The sequence below is a fragment of the Danio rerio genome, chromosome 6, assembly GCF_052040795.2.
Source record: "Danio rerio strain M-AB ecotype USA chromosome 6, GRCz13ab, whole genome shotgun sequence".
NCBI lineage: Eukaryota > Metazoa > Chordata > Actinopteri > Cypriniformes > Danionidae > Danio > Danio rerio.
This window is the reverse complement of record NC_141026.1, coordinates 16,322,224-16,342,749: the sequence shown is the minus strand read 5'-3', so window position 1 is coordinate 16,342,749 and position 20,526 is coordinate 16,322,224. Positions and strand designations below refer to the sequence as shown.

Here is a 20,526-nt window from a genome sequence, read left to right as displayed (position 1 = left end):
GTGGTTCCCAACCTTTTTTTTGCCTGAGACCGTCTTTTACCCTGGAAAATATTGTAAGGCCCCTCTCCACATATAAGTTTGCAATAAAGGTGACCAAAAAATGCATGTGGCTGGTTCAGGAACACTTTGCTCTGAAAAAAAGAAATAAAATCCTAGTTCAGGTTGCTATCTTGGTATTTCCTGCATTTTGTGTTTCTGGTATTGCTAGCGCTGCAACCTGAAATGTTTGGAGCTTCTTCAGCTGGGTCCAGTATGCTTGAGTGGTTACTATTAGCTGCTGAAGTCAAATCAGTGAGACTCGGTTGTTTTTGTGAAGGACGAATTACAAATTTGTCAATTTTTTTGGTCAGCCAGGGGATAAAATGAACTCCTAAGAAATTGGAAAAATATGACGGAACCCCCCTCAGAGCTCGCCGATGCCTCCTTGTGGGCTGGGACCCTCCTGTTGGGAACCGCTGCCATATTGTTCATGTTACTTTGGTCAATTAATGTTTACTGTATTACTTTAGCATAGTGTATTACATTCCAAAAACATTATTAATGCTTGTTCAAACTTCCAATATAAAATGAAATAGCAAAATTCTAGAGATTTTTTTTCAGGACAATTTAATTGTTCCATGTTCAATCCACTTAAGTTTAAGTTAACTAAATGATTTGTGTTGGCACAACATAAATGAACTTTGTACAGTGTAGTGACAGTGTTTTGTATTTGCTTGTATGAAACAAATAATAGTAATTCTCAGATTCTTTGGCAACTTTTTAAAATTTAACGCAATTTAACGCACTACGGCAGCATTTAACTTTCTTCTTTCAAAAAACATAGTTGGAGTAGTTTTTAGTTTTGCTTCCATTCTGTATAAAGTGTAGTGGTTCTTTTTTTAAGCTTCAAAGAAAGCATAAACACTTTTTAAAACTGACACATGAACCAATGAAAGTGTTTTTGTAACAAAAATTGTTTTATACAATTACAATATACACTCACCGGCCACTTTATTAGGTACACCTTACTAGTACCGGGATGGACACCCTTTTGCCTTCAGAGTTGCCTTAATCCTTCAAGGCATAAATTTAACAAAGTCTGCAAATATTCCTCAGAGATGTTGGTCCATATTGACATGATGGGGGCTATTTGAGTACAGTGAACTCATTGTCATGCTCAAGAAACTAGTCTGAGATGATTCGCGCTTTATGACATGGCGTGTTATCCTGCTCGAAGGAGCCATCAGAAGATGGGTACGCTGTGGTCATAAAGGGATGGACATGGTTAGCAACAATATGCAGATATGCTGTTGTGTTGACTCGATGTTCAATTGGAAGTAATAGGCTCAACGTGTGCCAAGAAAATATGCCCCACACTATTACAGCAGCACCACCAGCCTGAACCGTTAATAAAAGACAGGATGAATCCATGCTTTCATGTTGCTGATTGCAAATTCTGACCCGAAATCGAGACTCATCAGACCAGGCAACGTTTTTCCAATTTAGAAAAATTGTTTATTGTCCAACTTTGCTGAGTCTGTGCAAATTATAGCCTCGGTTTTTTGTCCTTAGCTGACAGGAGTGGAACCCAGTGTGGTCTTCTGCTGCTGTAGCCCATCTGACTCAAGGTTCAATGTGTTGTGCATTCAGAGATGCTCTTCTGCATACCTCGGTTGTAACGAGTGATTATTTGATTTACTGTTGCCTTTCTATCAGCTCAAACTAATTTGAATTGAATTTTGTATTTTTCATTTTAAAATTGTACATTTATTGAAGGGTTAAAAGACTCTCGTCAGCACTAGGAATACACACACTAAAAAATTGTTCATAATTTAAAAAAGTAACAAATGTGTTACTCAAGGGTCAATTTGACCCAAATAGATTTATCAAACAATTCTAAAAATAATAATATGTGAAATATGAATTGTTTTCTCACATTATAAAGTATAGGATGTTTTCTGGTAAATGAGACATTTCTACCTACATGTAGTTTAGGCATGGAACGAGAACCATGTTCAAGGTATACCGCAGTTTGGAAAAAGTCAAGGTTTTAAAACCCATCAAAATGTTCTGCTAAACCGTTCCTAAATTAAGTGTAAGATATTTTATTTATTTTTTAGTAACACTTTACAATAAGGTTCATTAGTTAATACATTTACTAACATGAACTAATCATGAACAACACATGTACAGCATTTATTAATCATAATTGAACATTAGTTAATGCACCGTGAGTTAACATGAACTAACAATGAACAACCGTATTTTCATTAACTAATGTTAACTAACATGAACAAATACAGTAGTAAATGTATTTTTCATTGTTTGTTCATGTTAGTAAATGCATTAATTAACATTAACTAATGACCCTTATTGTAAATTACCTTTTTTTTGTTTTTTGTTTTTTTTTAGGACAACTGTATCTCCAGCAGAAAAGATCACCAAAGAAACCATTTTAAATTGTAAAAGAAAAGTCTGTGTTTTTGAAAAATAAAGACAGGAGAGGTCAATAATTCATTTGAATTATTCAGCCTGACATGTTTACTGTTCTAATATTATAAATGTTTCCCAAATTAAAATATATTGTATACAAAGGAGAAAAGGGTTTTGTTTTTTTACCCAGACATAATAATGAAAATAATATATTTTAGAGCAGTAATCTCAATATTGTGATACCGTAAAACCATGATATTTATACCCGAGGTTATCATACCATCAGAATCTTATACCACCTCATGCCTAATGTAGTTATGAAATTGTCAAAATTTGCTGCAAAAGTTGTTAATTTAGAGATATGAGGTAAGAATCATGAAATATCATGCTATATTATTTTCTCCACAAGTTCAGCAAAGACACCCAATGTGAGATTGAGCTGAGTTAAATGAAGTGACTGTGGTAGATGTCTGACAGCTGTTCTGAGTATTTTCGATCCACTGGGATTTTGAGCCACAATCATTTCAAGGATATTTCCTTGACACTTCCTAGAAAAAAATTGTCAAAACATATAAATAAACAATTCCGAATGGTAGATCTATATCTACAGTAATATTCTGTATACTGTAGATTTCAATGTCAGAGGAAAAAGGAGAAACTAGTTCTGACAGAAAAAAAAAAAAAAACTCAAATCACCACTCATTACAACATTACACAGAAGAGCATGTACTGTATCCATCATGCATTGATTACCAGATTCAGAGTTTATACTCACAGATATTCGACTAAATATTATATACGCATTTGTTGCTCTGGGAAAGGCCCCTGAGCTCGGAAAGACACCCTCATGTTTTTCCCCTTATCAGGATAGACACAGAGATAGGGGTCTGAGCATAGTGTCTATCCTGACTACAGAACGCTCCCACCCCAGATTTAAGTAGGTATTGGGTTTATTAGTGTGGAGTTGAGGTGGTGGAAAGATGCTGAAATCAAGAGAAAACAGAGATATGACTGAGGTGTTTGAGTATTTATGGGGTTTGGTCTTAAGCTGATTGGATAATAGAATGATTGTCAATAATGCATTAGCCACGTCAAAACTAATCATGCTTCTCCTAAAATTTGTTTGTAAAACACCACTAAGACTGATGGTGGTGGTGTAATGGTGTGGGGAATATTTCCCTGGCACACTCGAGGCCCATTAGTATAGCATTCGAGCATAGTTGAAACCCCAAAGCCTATCTGAGTATGATTGCTGACCACAGCGAATCTTGTGAGGGCTCCTGCTAGCAAGATAACAAATCCTGTCACAAAGCTTGAATCATCTCGGACTAGTTTCCTGTACAAAACAATATGTTTACTACTGAAATGGCTCGGCAGTCACCAGAACTCAATCAATAGAGCATATCTGATATGTGGATGTGAATCTGCAACTTAAAAATCTGCTGATGCCAACATGTCATAAATGATCCGAAAACTCTGAGGAAAGCTGCAGTCACACTGTAGTTTGAGTTTGCGTAATTCTGTTGTACGGCGCTGCAAAAAGAGGTGGGATTAAACAAGATATTAGACATTTAAAAAAGCAGCTGTTTGGTCCATATTTTAAATTTCTGTCCACAGAGGTCATGTTTTGATCCTCGATTGGTCTCGCGCAGTAAAGTGATGCGATTTCGCAGATCAGAGTTCACAACAATACAGCGAAGTGCGAAACTTGTTGCACAAGCTTGCGTTTACGGTCTGATGCATTCGCATGCGTATGAATGGAAGTCTATGGGGAGAAAAGCCCAGTGTGACCGCAGCTTAATGTTTCCCGAAAACTGTTGAATCTACACCACAAACAATTAAGGCATCTGAAGGCAATAAAGGGGGTCGGCTCAGTACTAGTAGAGTATACAGTACCTGAAGTGGCCAGTGCACGAGCATAGAAGGAAAAGCAGTACATTTGAGTTAAAGGTCAAATTTTAAAATATGTAAAATGTAGTCCAACAATCTTTTTCATTTACAACTTTAAGATTTGCCCAGTTTGCCGAAAAAGTTTGTGATAAGCTTTAATTAACCCTCTGGGGTCTGAGGGTGTTTTGGGGCTCTTGAGAAGTTTTGACATGCACTGACATTGTTGTTTTCAGTATCTTAAAAACATATTAATGGCTAAAGTGTGATAACACAGTAAACAGCACAAGTTGGACTACAATAATACCTGAGCAGCATGTTTGTATGTGTTTGTGTTTTTGAGAAAGAAACGTTTATGCGTGGTTAGTGAAAAACTAAAATTTTGAAGCCACTGAAACAAGGCCGTGAAACACACAGAGAACATTTGTGCACAAGACTTTTGAGAACTGGATATTGTAGCCTAGTGTTTTTGCTTCAAAATGATGTAAGAATCATCTTGTTCACTTGCTCACAGAAAACAATATAATGAATTAAAATTTCTAAGTCACTTTTTGGGTGAAAATGGTTTATGCGAGAAGGCGTGAACTATCATTACTATGCAGTGAGTCACACCTGAGAAGACAAAGACCTGCATAATGAGCTGCATAATGAGCCATCAGACAGGTATGTGACTAGGAGTTTCAAGAAAGAATCTAAGAAAAAAATAAGTTTATTTTTATTTTTTTGCAGTTTATTTAAAATATATTTAACTATCACACAAAATAACTCTATACTAGTTAACCTAATAAACTCAGTTACCACATAGGAATTGTAAACAAAACAGCACCTGTATTGTAAACAAGTATTTATTTTTATAATGTACATATAATAATAATAATTATATATATATATATATATATATATATACATTACATTTTTAATTATAGGTCTATGTTAATCATTATATGCTACACGTTATAGGATACACTTTGTATAGCAATGAAACTATAAGTGGCCTGTAAGGACATATTTCATATAAATCATAAAGGTTAGAAGAAAAGACTTATCGACAGGAATTCGGTCCTTTGCTGGGTCTAGACGTTCTTCAACATGCATACGCTCGTCATAGAGTCGCGCTTTTCCTCTGAGGAGAAGGTAAATTCTTTGTCGCTGTTTAGTACAGTGCTTCTTCACCTGAGTAACGTGCCATCATTCAAACAAAAGTAAGTAATTATAATAAAACTTGTCGTTTGATGCCATGTCTCGGGGAGCATGTACATTATCACCTGGCTGGGTCCCTTCATTTCCATATGAACTGCGCCTTTACTGCGGGCGGGATTACGTTCGCTGTAATGAGGCGACAGGAGAATCCGTACCCAATCCTTACTTTTATACGGATTACATGAAAGGAGATTGTTTGTTTTCAACTTGAAGTGTTTAATGCAAAAGTAGACATACCACCTTTTTTTTTAGAAACATCTCACATGTTTCTTTGTCGGGTATTTGCTAAGTTTCCGTTCATTTTAATTACGTGTTTATCCTGAAACGGTCTACTGTTGCGCGCTTCTCATGCAAACTATTTGTAATGTCAAAGCCTCGTGGGCGTGGCTGCATTAACTCTAACGAGCTCAGACTGAGAAACTAGACATAGCGTTGGTTTCATACTGATTACTTTATCAAACAATATTTGTTTTCAACATGCATAGCTGCATTTAAAAGTAGACACTTCAAGCTTTATAAAGATATGTGTCTCATGTCTGGGTGTTTTGTTTTCGCGGAGTTTCAGCGCATTTTACTGACGTGTTTCTAAAAACAGTTCATGGAGAGAGAAAATGCACTGTTTATTATCCTTGTTTTGCAAAAGCACACACATTTGTTTTTGTTGTAAGTGTTCACATTTAAAACTAGACACCTAACAAATTTGATTGATGTAATGATCTTATCTGTACGATCAAAACTGAAAGTGTAATTTAGGTTCATTTCAGCTCAATAAGGTAAAAACATGTCAGAACGTGTATACGCGGTCTTCAACCCAGGGGCGTTGCTAGGGTCGAAAGGGATAAGGGGCTTAGCCCCAAAGAACCCCCCTTTTTTTTTCAGTTTTCCTCAAAATAGGGTGATGTGGGCATTGTAGCTCTTTAAATGCATGTAATGCCTGTTTTATTCATACTTGAGCAGAAATTCCATATATGCCTCACAAAAGTAGTAGAACATTCTAGGAAATCCCTAATATGGATGAAGGCATCCAGCTGTTGCTGCAGTAGAATAAAAATATGATCTGAATAAAATAAAAAAGCTTTAACTGATCATTTACACGACTGCGACAATAAATGTTTTATACAGTTGAAGTCAGAATTATTAGCCCTCCTTTGAATTTTATTTTCTTTTTTAAATATTTCCTAAATGATGTTTAACAGAGCGAGGACTTTTTCACAGTAGCCTATGTCTGATAATACTTTCCTTTTGAAGAAAGTCTTATTTTTTTTATTTCAGCTAGGATAAAAGCAGTTTTACATTTAAAAAAAAACATTTTAGGGTCAAAATTATTAGCCCCTTTATGATTTTATATATTTTTCCTATAGTCTACAGAACAAACCATCGTTATACAATAACTTGCCTTATTACCCTAACCTGCCTTTAAAGCCTTTAAATGTCACTTTAAGCTGTATAGAGGTGTCTTAAACAACGTCTAGTCAAATATTATTTACTATCATCATGGCAAAGATAAAATAAATCAGTTATTAGAGTTGAGTTATTAAAACTATTATGATTAGAAATGTGCTGAAAACAATATTCTCTCCGTTAAACAGAATTTGGGGGGAAAAAAAACGGGGGCTAATAATCCAGACTTCAACTGTGTGTTCTTCCAACCATTTTAGGTATTTTCATAAGAAAGTCGATTTATAATTTGATTCAAACTGACATAGCATGTTACAATAAAATGTAGTTAGGCTATATAATAATAAGCTAGATGCATAAACTCACTGTGATTTAACTATTACAGAAACAGATGTGACTTGCTATATCATATAAATATATCATATCTAGAAAGCTAGTACAATTTACGTTTTTTTTACTTGTATTTACATTGATATGATGCACATTTTACTGATTATAGTTATTTTATGTCACCAAAACTACACACATTTTATACTGTGGAAACAAGCTTCATTAGTAGTTAAAACTATTCAGTTTCGCGAAAGAGTTGTATTATTACCTCATTAGCTTCAGCTCCTCAAAATAATAAATGAATGATGTGCAGTGGCGGGATTTTTTTAACACCATGTGACAACAGAGCCACTCCCACCTGCCGGTAGAAACAGGTACTGCTGAACAGCTGACGGTTTAATTACCTGACACAAACGCTGCGTTAAGTGGAATGTTCGTGATGTATGTGGTAATTTTTAGTACTTGCATAACAAAATAAATGTTATACAACATATTTTTATTTAAGTGCAACATATTCCAAGAGATCAGGGGCTTTTGACAATACATCAGGGGCTTAAGCCCCCAAAGCCCCCCCCTCGCAACGCCCCTGCTTCAACCCCAGGGGGTTAAACGCCCTAGTTGTCCGCGATTTTGCAATCGCTGAATTCAACGCAAATTCAACAAAAAGTTGCAAATTTTTGTAATGTGCAAAATTCTTAATTGCAATGCAAAATAGTCTCAAAAAAGTAAATAAACTCATAAGACATTTAATTTCAAATAAGATAATCAGTTTTAGGGCTGCTCGATTATGGGAAATATCATAATCAATTATTTTGGTCATAATTGTAATCACGATTATTCAAAACGATTATCAGTTGAAGTCAAAATTATTCGTGTTCCTGTGAATTTATTTTTATAATATTTCCCAAATGATGTTTAACAGAGTTTTTTTTTTTTTTATACAGTATTTCCTATAATATTTTTTTCTTCTGGAGAAAGGCTTATTTGTATTGTTTCAGCTAAATTAAAAGCAGGTTTGAATATTTTGAAACCTATTTTAATAGCTCGATATTATTAGCCCCTTTAAGCAATATATATGTTTGATTGTCTGCAGAAGAAACTACTGTTATACAATGACTTGTCTATTTACCCTTATTAAGCCTTTGAATGTCACTTTAAGCTGGATACTAGTATCTTAAAAAATATCTAGTAAAATATAATGGACTGTCATCATAGTAAAGACAAAATAAATCAGTTATTAGAGATGAGTTATTAAATCTGTTATGTTTAAACTGTGCTTAGCATCTTCACTGTATTTTTGATTTTATTATTGATTAATAATAAAAACAGTCGGCAGCAGCAGGAATATTGCACGCTGTCACTTTAAGAATAGTGCGGCTCTGATATGGTTTCTCTTTCACGCGTCTTTTGAATCTCAACTTGTGTGTTTATTAAACAAATGAGGGTTAATAATAATCACTAAACACTGCGCTCTGACACACATGTGCATGTATTTGACCATTAAAGCGCTCACATTAAGATCGCGTTAGAACTGAGCTTTGCAGAGACAAAGAGTTTTCACACGTGTACAACTGGAAAGGGGGTGGTATATGATGGAATAATCGTTTATCTCAATTAATGGTTTGTCATAATCGTTAAAAGCCAAAATCGAGCCCTAATCAGTTTGCAATTATTGTTTTAACATTACTTATAGAGGTTGCATACGCAGCTCAAATGATGTATTTGAGTGTCTCTTGAAAATGGTGTCTCACTTGCACCCTTACAATCATTCCATTACATTACATGGAGGTTGAGAAAGATTGTTTTGCAGCCTGTGCAGTGAGCAGACGTGGATGAAGCATGAGTGGTTTACGTGTGAAGCCATGGCAAAAATTGGATTAGACATCCTTTGGTGTGAATTGTGCATTTTGTGTGTTTGACATCAGACTGCAAAAAAAAAAAAAGTGGGAGCAAACATCTAACAAACAAAGTAATGGAATTTACAGAAAGGCAAGCGTTTATTTATTTATTTTACAATTCCTCCCATCTTATTGAGCTTTCAGTACTTTCAGTTGTTATATGTAAAAAGGGCTAAATACATGCAAGACAATTGAAATATTTTGCTCGTCTCCAACTACTGACAGCAGATAACTCAATAAGAGATTGTAATGAGTGTAAATGTAATGCTTAGACCATCACTGGGCCTCTCGCGATCTGTTCTCTTGCTCATTCACTCTTGGCGCCATAAATTCCGGGTATTTTTCCAAGGATCAGGGAGCTGGTATGAATATGCATAGACTAGAGGAGCTCCCAGGAGAGGATATAAGGTTGGATGAGACACTAGATAGAGGCGATAGACTGTATAAACAGGTCACACTGCATCTGTATATATTTTAGCTGCCGTGACTCCACACATCATTTACCACCTCATGTGTTGTGGCTGCTGTAGGCTATGTAAAATATACGGGAGCACACGTACAGTTGAAGTCAAAACTATTAGTCCTCCATTGAATTTTTCTTTTTTTAATAATTCCCAAATGATGTTTAACAGAGCAAGGACATTTTTTGTGTGTCTGATAATATTTTTTCTTCTGGAAAAAAGTCTTATTAGTTTTATTTTGGCTAGAATACAAGCATTTTTTAATAATAAAAAAAAACATTTTGTGACAAAATTAAAAGCCCCTTTGAGCTAATTTTTTTCGATAGTCTACAGAACAAACCATCGTTATACAATAACTTGCCTAATTACTCTAACCTGCCTAATTAACCTAATTAACCTAGTTAAGCCTTTAAATGTCACTTTAAGCTGTATAGAAGTGTCTTGAAAAATATCTAGTCAAATATTATTTACTGTCATCATGGCAAAGATAAAATAAATCAGTTATTAGAAATGAGTTAATAAAACTATTATGTTTAGAAATTTGTTGAGAAAAATCTTCTCTCCGTTAAACAGAAATTAGGGGAAAAAATAAACAAGGGGGCTAATAATTCTTATAATAATGGTAGTTTGTTCTGTAGACTATCAAAAGAAATTGTTTAAAGAGGCTAATAATTTTGACCATAAAATAGATAAAAAGAAATAAATACATAAATAAAAAAAACTGCTTTTATTCTAGCCAAAGTAAAAATAATGAAACTTTTTGAGAAGGTAAAATATCAGACATACTGTAAAAACTTCCTCGCTCTGGTAATTAAAAAAAAATTATATATATAATTATATATATATATATATAATATCTAATTATATATATATATATATATATATATATATAATATCTAATTATATATATATATATATATATAATATCTAATTATATATATATATATATATATATATATATATATATATATATATATATATATATATATATATATATATATATATATATATATATATATATATATATATATGTGTGTGTAATCATAAGGTTATTAGCTAGTAAATAAAACAGTTTGGTAACACTTTACAATAAGGTTCATTAGTTAATGCATTTACTAACATGAACTAATCGTGAACAACACATGTGCAGCATTTATTAATCATAATTGAACATTTACTAAAGCATTATTAACATCTAAGTCCATGCTTGTTGACATTAGTTAATGCACCATGAGTTAACATGAACAATTAACAACTGTATTTTCATTAACAAACGTTAACTAACATGAACAAATACAGCAGTAAATGTATTTTTCATTGTTTGTTCATGTTAGTAAATGCATTAATTAACATTAACTAATGAACCTTATTGTGAAGTGTGACCATTTTTTATTTAAAATAAATAATAAAATAAATAAAACTTTTTTTCAAAAATGTTACTTTAGACAATTCTTTGGTTTTTAACAAGATTTTCTTTTGCGTCAAAATGAGCAAAATCCACCAGTGCTTTTTTGTTTTTGCAAAAACCTTTAAATCCACATATTGGGACAAGACAGTGTAATTAAATAAAAATAATTAAAGATGCTATTAGTTTTATATAGTTGTATAGTTTTATACATTATATTTATATTTTATAAAATAGCTTACATTAGCAAATAAAACACAAGGTAGGCCTACTGGACAAAATAGGATGTCTCTCAGACAGAAGCTGTCATTTGTTCGTTCTCACTATACTCAAGGTCTTGGTCTCTTTTTCGTCAATTGTTTATCTACATAGAATCCATGTGGGATAAAAGAACGGCATCTTAACTTTTCTTTCATGAAATGGAGTTGCAATTTAATGTTTAGTACAGTAATGTATAGTCTCCTCATAAAAGCCGACGTATTAGCACGCTGCTAAATTGAGCAGCTTTGCTGTCAAAGGCAAGTGGCGTTTAGCGGCTTTTGCCAACAAACTGTTATTTTTGAATGCGGTTACGCTGGGATTTGGATGATTTGAAGCAAAAATTAAACATGTACTAAAGCATTCGCTCAATGTCATTAGCTCATTTTTAGCAGAGGTGCCGTTTAGCAGCTTTTGCATCTGAACTCTTCATAAAAAATATATATATATATATATATATATATATATATATATATATATATATATATATATATATATATATATATATATATATATATATATATATATGAAGGATTCAGAAAGCAAAATTGTTCTCAAATTTCTGGGAATTATCATCAAGTCATTTTATTGCAAAAACTTGTGAAAACCTAGGAAGTATGTTTAATTAAGTGTGTTTAAATCAGGTTGGTGACATCAGTTATTTCTAGGGATTTTAATAATAATAAGTATAATTATATAAATAATAAGAATGATTATAATATTGATTATAATAATAATAAGTGCCAGAATGTTACTTTAACATAGTCAATAAAATGTACATAATGTAGTTAACATAAATGTATATTTATAATAATAATAATAATAATAATAATAGTAATAATAATAATAATAATAATAATAATAATTATTATTATTATTATTATTATTATTATTATTTTGCTATAATAATTATACTTATTGAGTTTAATATGTATCATTAATATAATTATTATTATTATTTTATGGTGAAACGTTGGCTCAGTGGTTAGTACTGTCACCTCACAGCAAGAAGGTCGCTGGTTCGAGTCCCGGCTGGGTCAGTTGGCATTTCTGTGTAGAGTTTGCATGCTCTCCTCATGTTCACATGGGTTTCCTGCAAGTGTTCCAGTTTCCCCCATAGTCCAAAGACATGAGCTATAGATGAATAGAATTAAACTAAATAGGCCGTAGGGTATGTGTGTGTGAGTGAGTGTGTATGGGTGTTTTCCAGCACTGGGTTGCAGCTGGGTGGGCTTCTGCTGTGTAAAACATATGCTGGTTAAGTTGGCAGTATATTCTGCTGTAGTGACCCCTGATGAATAAAGGGGCTAATCCATAGGAAAATTAAATACAATTATTATTTTATAATTATAATAATACTTATTATTACAGTATATATACCATTTTAAAGAAACATTCTGGCAGTTAACCACTGCAAGCGTTTTCTAAAACTATAGAGTTCACATTTCCCCCCCACCCTTTCCACTTTAAAAGCTAGAACTAAAAACCCAGAATTAATCTTGTTGGCTATATTTTATAAGTTTACATCAGCAACTTTCTTTTGACCTACTTCAGCCTAATAGAGCTGACTTATAGAATTTCTGGCAGAGTGGAGAAAGTGCATCCCAGATATCGCTGGCTTCAACATCATCTGAGGTGGTTTAAACTTAATCTGGACTCTCAGACAGTTGACCTAGTTTTAGCCTGAGTCAGAGAGACATTGTTCCATAGAGGACTGGAAACTGCACTGCAGGCTATAGTTGTGAGGTAAAACATGAACTCCTCTCTTTGCATAGCAATTGGTTAAATACACTGTTATATTTACTTGTGATGTGATTTTGTGACAGAATTTACCTGTTTGACAGCACAGATGAGCCGACTGTAACAGTACACCATGACCAGCACAGGGATCCCTAAGCAGAAAATGAACAGGCAGATGATGTAGGAATGCGACTGGGGGGTGTTGGCAGTCCATGTCACCGAACAGCTGGTTCCTGCCCCTTCCAGTCCATAGCTGCTCCAGCCCAGCAGAGGAGGAACCGTCCAGAACAGTGAGTAGAGCCACGAGCCCCCGACTGCCAACAAGGGTTTACTGTAGTCTGGAGCCCTCTTGTTGTAAACAGTTAATGTACTGTAACGATCATACGAAAGGATTGCCAGAGAAATCAGCGATACAATCCCTGTCAAAAAAATAAATAAATAAAAATCAGTTTTTAAACACATGCTCATAGTTAAAATCAGAGAGAATTTAGTCATTTTGGGGGCCCTAAGTAATTACTGCCATGAGACCTAAAATGCACCAATATCTACAGTGCGTTTAAAACAACTTTCTGCAAACGTAGCCTTATATATGTTTCTGGAGATCGCAAATTATGTAGCCAGAGCTACGTATGGCTGTATTTAAATTTTAAAACAAACGCTATAAGACAGTATGACGCCTTTCCTTTTCACACTTACCAGCTGACCGCTGGTACCTCAGTATGGACAGCTTTCCCGCTGTTACCAGTTTCCTGTGTACAGAACGTCGGTGGACTTGAGACACAGAGTTGACCACGACTTCAACAAAGTTCGAGTGCAGCTAAGAATGGTTCCAACAAGCGGGTAAGACAAAAACAAAAGCCAATAAATAAAAAAACAAGTAAATAAAAAAAATTATTATAATAATTTAAACGCAATTACACATATTTGTCTCCCACCCCCAATCAATGAGCAGTCCAGCAGTTAAAATCAGGAAGAGTTTTAGTTTTAAAAATGATTTATTATTTTAGCTTTATTCATTTATTTTTTTGTTGTGAATTCATATTAAAAAAACAAATCATATAAAAATGTAGATATTAGGTGCATTTTAGAACTGTTGGTTGTTGAATTCTTGTTGAATTGTTTAGGGCCCCTGAGCGGCTGCTTACTTTGCTTAGTAGTTAAATCTGCACCTTGTTAAAATACAACTCTTACAAAATACAAACTTCTTTTACACAAGTATTACACAGCTCTTGTTTTTTTTATATGAAAACTGTGAATACAGAGTTAAATGGAAGCAGAAGTAAACAGTCTACTACTGACTTTCATAAACATTTCATGTAAAACATAATCAGCTTTATGTATTTAGGTGCACTAAATTTGTAATCAACAGTTTCTTTTTGCTCTCATAGATTGATATGGTAAAAGTTGTGAAATTTGCCACATAGCTGTAAGAAATTCACTCAGGTGGTACAAGTTTTTACCTAACATAGGATTACCATCCATCCTACACTCAAAAAAAAAAAAAAATGTGTTGCTTGTTTAACCTACTTATTCAAAATGAGCTGAAACAACACAATTTTGAGATTTGATTGGGTCAACTTAATTGTTGTATGTTAAATCACCTTCAATTTGTAAAAACTAATAATTTAACTAAATTCTTTCATGTTATCCCAACACAAATCTATTGCGTGGATCCCAGCATTTTTACCGTTTATTTTTCCCGGCTGCACTGTAAAAAAAGACTGGGTTCCGCATAATTGCTTAATGTTGACCCAACACTAATATATTATATAAGTTAGCTTAATAGTTTAAGTGGATTGAAAATAAAACAATTAAGTTGTCCCTCAAAAAATAAATAAATAAATAAATAAATAAAAAAATCATGGAATTTCAAAAGTAGCTGTAATTCTGCTTTTGCTCATATATATATATATATATATATATATATATATATATATATATATATATATATATATATATAATTTTTTTATTTTTATTTATACAATTTCATGAATTGCATGCATTACAATGACATTGCTGTGTTATGAAAAGGTGCAAATGCTTAACATTTTAAAAATGTATAGGGGGGGGGTGGATAGATCCTAATATCGATAGTATCGATACCAACGTTGGTATTAATATCGGATCAATAGTAGCTCTCCGAGATCAATACGTTTATTTGAATTTCATCTAAATAATGCTATAATAATATAGCATATACTAATAATATAATAATATAATGCTATAATAATATCTCGTATTCATTGTTGCTCCTTCTTGCTCTGCTGTTAGTTGTCCTTTCATTATGTGACTGAGCAGCGCCAAAGCGCAAGCAATGTTTGGTTGTTCTGCGAGGACGGAAAAAAGAGGAGAGCTGTTTGGAGTTAGTTTACTGCAGTAAATGAAAATATTGCAAACTGCAATGTTTGTAGAAAGTCTATCCGATACTGTGGCAACACTACAAGTCTGCACAAACACATAAAACAATGGAAAAAGAGAACGCCGAGCTGCAAAAAAAAATTTAAAAAAAGGACAGAGGAGGCAAATCCTCCAGACAGACCACCAGCAGAGTCAGAGATTAGAGATAGAGGTTTAGAGGTAGATAGCTACAGTAGTGAAATTAATATTTGAGTTATTTAGGATATTCAGTATTAGTTCATGCCAATTTGGAAAAAAAAGAAAGTTGAACTTGTTACTTTTATCATCAGGCTGATTAAATAAAGCCTGTATGGCCAGCATATTCTTGCAGCAGCACTGTGTTGTAATCTCAGACAGCAGGTCTGTGAATATACTGGTAGTAGTAGGTACTGGTACTTGTTCTACGTCAAAAATCAAACCAGTAGCAGCAGAGCAGCAGATCTATACAGCCAATAACAAACACATCAACACTGCTACAATGTATTCATTACTATATCTAATCTCTCAGAGAGATGTCATGACAGATATCATGCTATGTATGAAGTTCTGTAACAGTTACATGGTTGTAAATGCATTTAAGTTTAACCATCATCACTTAGCACCCCTGCTATTCTCTATTTTTTGCAAACTGAAATATATGCTTACCCTACCTAAAGGCTCCGTATTTGCTAACAAATGTGATGAGAAAAGTGAGGAAACATTAAATGAGTACTGACTGTGTTCATTATTTTACAGGCATTTTTACTATAATCATCTTCAAGTGCCTTTAATTACTCACTGCAGTTGGTCTGATCTTTCCTGCCATGCTTAACTCTTCATTTTATTACGTTATGCTAAGCCTCTTAATTACTCCTTGCAGCTCTAATTATAATTATAATTATAATTACACCATTTATTATTTCAGCAATTTTCAAACATTTTGATGGCAAAGACAGATATGATGACTAACTCCCAAGAAATGTGAACATTTATTTTACCCCAGTATATTAAATGGAGTTTCTGCGCTAACCTGCTAATCCTGACGGCCGCGTGCATGTAAACAGCTTTTCATCTTGTTTGATGCTCAAACAACTTAATGAACGCCAAAATCTATTAAACTGGTTGTATATTAATTACTTTACAACATTGATGCAAAAGAAACCATATCAAATTGAAAGAAGTCCCATTATCAAAATTGAAAGCAGTCATATTAACAAAATGTTTATTTATAACACAATTCTCTTTAAACAATTGTTTATCTATGTTCATGTAAATTATTAAATGTATGAGTTAAAAAAATGTTTTAGTCAAGGTCTGTCTGAGTACTTGTTTTGATGTTTACCACCTCCCTGTTTCCGTAGTTTTCAGTATTTAGTTGGGCTGGGTGATTGAGCCTAAAATAAAAATCTCAACTGATTAAACATTTTAAGTCGATTATGATTAATGAATGATTACTTCATTTATTTAGAATTTATTTTGCCCACGTAGTCACTGACAGGTTTTGTACAGTAAATGTGCCCACATATCACAAGTGAGAGATTTTTGAATGAAACACATACTATCTACTATGTAAAATTATTTACTGAACATCAACAATAAAAAAATTAATTTAAAACACTCATCAAACTAAAACGAACAGTCACTTTTGTCTTATAAGACAGTGAAAATAAATGATGCAATTTTGGAAACAAAATTAATTATTTTTCATATTAAAAGTAGGTTTATAGTACCTATAGTATGGTATGCGACCGCACTGAGGCTGCGCCGGACCATACGCATGGGCTTGACGCAAAAGTATCAACCCTAGAGCGTGGTAGGGAAAGTAATCGAAAAAACTGGCCTGGAAAAATTTGATAAAATATAGGTTCTAATTGTCGATTTCGATTACTTTTCGTTTAATCGGCCAGCCCTAGTGTTTAGCTTCTATTTTAGTATTTCATTACCTGTTCTGCATTGCCATGTCACTATGGTTATTGATTATGTTTACGTCTGATTTTATTAGTCACTACTACTCATTATCTCTAGTATTTCATTTATTTATTCATTCATTTTCTTGTCGGCTTAGTCCCTTTATTAATCCGTGGTCTCCAGCAAGTTTTTACGCAGCAGATGCCCTTCCAGCTGCAACCCATCTCTGGGAGACATCCACACACACATTCACACACACACACTATGGGCAATTTAGCCTACCCAATTAACCTGTACCGCATGTCTTTGAACTGTGGGGGAAACCAGTGCACCCAGAGGAAACCCGCGAGAAGGCAGGGAGAACATGCAAACTCCACACAGAAACGACGAGGTTCGACCTAGCGACCTTCTTGCTGTGAGGTGACAGCACAACCTACTGCGCCACTGCTTCGCTATTTCATATATTGTATATATATATATATATATATATATATATATATATATATATATATATATATATAGAGAGAGAGAGAGAGAGAGAGAGAGAGAGAGAGAGAGAGAGAGAGAGAGAGAGAGAGAGAGAATGGTCCTTTTGTTTGTTGTAAAGTTTGCTGCATGTCTTTGTATTCCCCACAGAGTTTGCTTTTCATTTATTGGTAATATCTTCACAGTACAAGGAAGGGCATCTGATTTGTAAAACATATGCTAGAGTAGTTGGCGCTTGATTCTGCTGTGGCAACAGACTAAACCAAAGGAAAAAGAATGAGTTTGTTTATTCCTTTTATTTCTTTTCAGCTTAGTGCTTTCATTAATCAGGGTTCACCACAACGAAATGAACCACCCGCTTATCTAGCATGTTTTACTCAGTGGATGACCCTTTTATCTGCAACCCATCACTGAATAAATACCCATACACTCTTATTCACACACATACTTTACAGACAATTTAGCTTACCTAATTCACCTATAGCGCACATCTTTGGACTTGTAGGGGAAACCAAAGCACCCCTAGAATACCAACACCAACACGAGGAGAACATGCACACTCCACACAGAAACGCCAACTGACCCAGCCAAGGCTCGAACCACCGACCTTCTTGCTGTGATGCGACAGCGCTACCAACTGCATCACTGTGCCGCTGAATGAATTAAAGAGTATTGTTGATATACCTCAACACTGCAAACAGATGCCAGATCTTCTACTCCTTCCTTTAACCAGCTGTGACAGTTTTAGACAAACTGCATTAATTAATGAACATTTAATCATTCACATGCTTTTATCCAAAGTGACTTACAAATACAGACAAGAGAAGCAATCAATCTAATAAAAAGAAACACTATGTGAGTGCTGTATTGACTTCCCGATTTAAGTCTAATGCAGTACACCCTGCAAGAGTTTTTTTTTTCTTTCTTTCTCTTCAGGTGTGTTTGATTTAAGGGGGTGGTCCACAGTGTATTTTTCTAAGATGCAAAGCAATGTGTGCTCATGCTTCATTAGTAAAACGTCACATTATACACAGGCCCGGATTAAGAATTCAGAGGCCCTTGGCACAAATTCTTGTAGGCCCCCTACCTAGCCGCACCCCTATAGTTGAATTAAAAAGAATTAGATTATTGAAATGTATTGAAATAAACTTAATCTACAATGGATTGCCTGCATTTTTTAAATAAAAATAAGTTAAATATTTGTAGACTAGAAATATACACACTGCATATCATTTAAAGCATTTACAGCATACAGCATACAAAAAAAAATACTAATACAACCAGTAAAAATAAATAGATTTTAATGTACTTGTTCAAGTTCACAGAAGCAGTACTAAAATATATGTAAGGGTATTTTTAATGTATAACTTCTACAAACTTATAATGCATATGATTTGGATATAACACCTCTACAATCCAGCTCTATGAGTTCTCCATAATACACACACTTATTAATGATTCTTGTCTTCCTTGTGATAAAGAGTAGGCAAAATCTGATATGTAGTGGGGAAAAATGAAGAACATGTTTATCAGACGCTTTTAACGAGGTGTGCTATTTGCACTTAGCCTAAATAGAGACTCTAAAATCAGCACTCTTTCCCCCCTCGTAGGGGCCCAAAGTTTGCACGGGCCCCTGTGCCTGTGCCCATAATGTCCATTGGTTAATCCAGCCCTGATTATACCTTACTTTGATTATGTACAGCATGTTTCCCTAGTTCCTTCGAAAAGCCCGCCCTCAAGAGGCTCTGATTTGTCAGCTAACATAATATGCTGTGATTCGTGGATCGGCGCTACGTCACCAGGAAAATCGCCATGTGCCTTCAAGCATGCACTTTTGTGATTGGTAAATACTGTCAGTCACAGTAGCTATATCAGTTTGAGCCTGAATCCGACAGAAGATAAATAGATAAATCTCACGCCTGCTCTCTGACAAGTGTCTTTCTCATATATTTGGAATATGCATGTGTAAGTAGCATGAAATGTTCACATCTTTTGCGAGTTTGTTATTAGAAATGTAGAACACAGGAAAGGCATTTCAAGATTGTGGGTGTTTACAGAGATTTGACTGATAAATATGAATTTGTAGCTAAATTGTTAGCAGTGTCAAATAGCATTTCCTGTTGTTTACATCCTCGTATAGTTCTCGCTACAAGATACCGTTAACGCTAAAAACTGTGCATGTAATTGATCAATTTTAACAAATAAAAAAACTTACAGGTTGTGGCTCACAATTCACAGTTTCGTCAGTTGGAGGATTTTTAACCGAATCCAGCACTGAACTGAGAAAGATTCTGGAAGCTGTCCTTTGTCAAATGCTAGCTATACTGTATATGTTTTATAATTTTCTGGAACACAATTAAAAGTAAACTGTAAGCTCTTTTTGTGTCATGTCCTTTGAAAGCCCAAATAAAGAAACAAAACAAGCTCTATGGAAAAAACAGCATTTGGACAGTATTTAAGCTTTCTTTGCTACATTACAGCACCTCTGGCCATGCCCCTTCGTTGCACAGGGTGTATGCGAGTGGTGAATGTGCGTAACCTGAACCGTTTTTGATCTCACTAGCCCGGATGTATTTTTTTGTAGTCCCCAAACTTTGTTCACTGTAGGCCTTGTTAAGCTAACTCTGCAAAAGCCAATGTCTCCCTTGGCATTGAACTTTGAGCATATTACATTCAATTAAAGTTTAAAACATGATACCGTAGTGGACAACCCCTTTAAGGATGGAGCTAAACTTTGCAAGACAGTGGCCCTTCATGACCGCGAGAT

The 20,526-nt window shown here is 34.2% G+C and overlaps 1 protein-coding gene across 1 annotated transcript in view; it reads right to left on the bottom strand.

The window, feature by feature from the left end:
• Positions 1 to 20,526, bottom strand: part of tmtops2a (teleost multiple tissue opsin 2a) — a 74,054-nt gene that overhangs the window by 15,452 nt on the left and 38,076 nt on the right. The window contains 1 exon segment of the mRNA NM_001281505.1: positions 13,083 to 13,408. Coding sequence (NP_001268434.1) covers positions 13,083 to 13,408 — 326 coding nt within the window.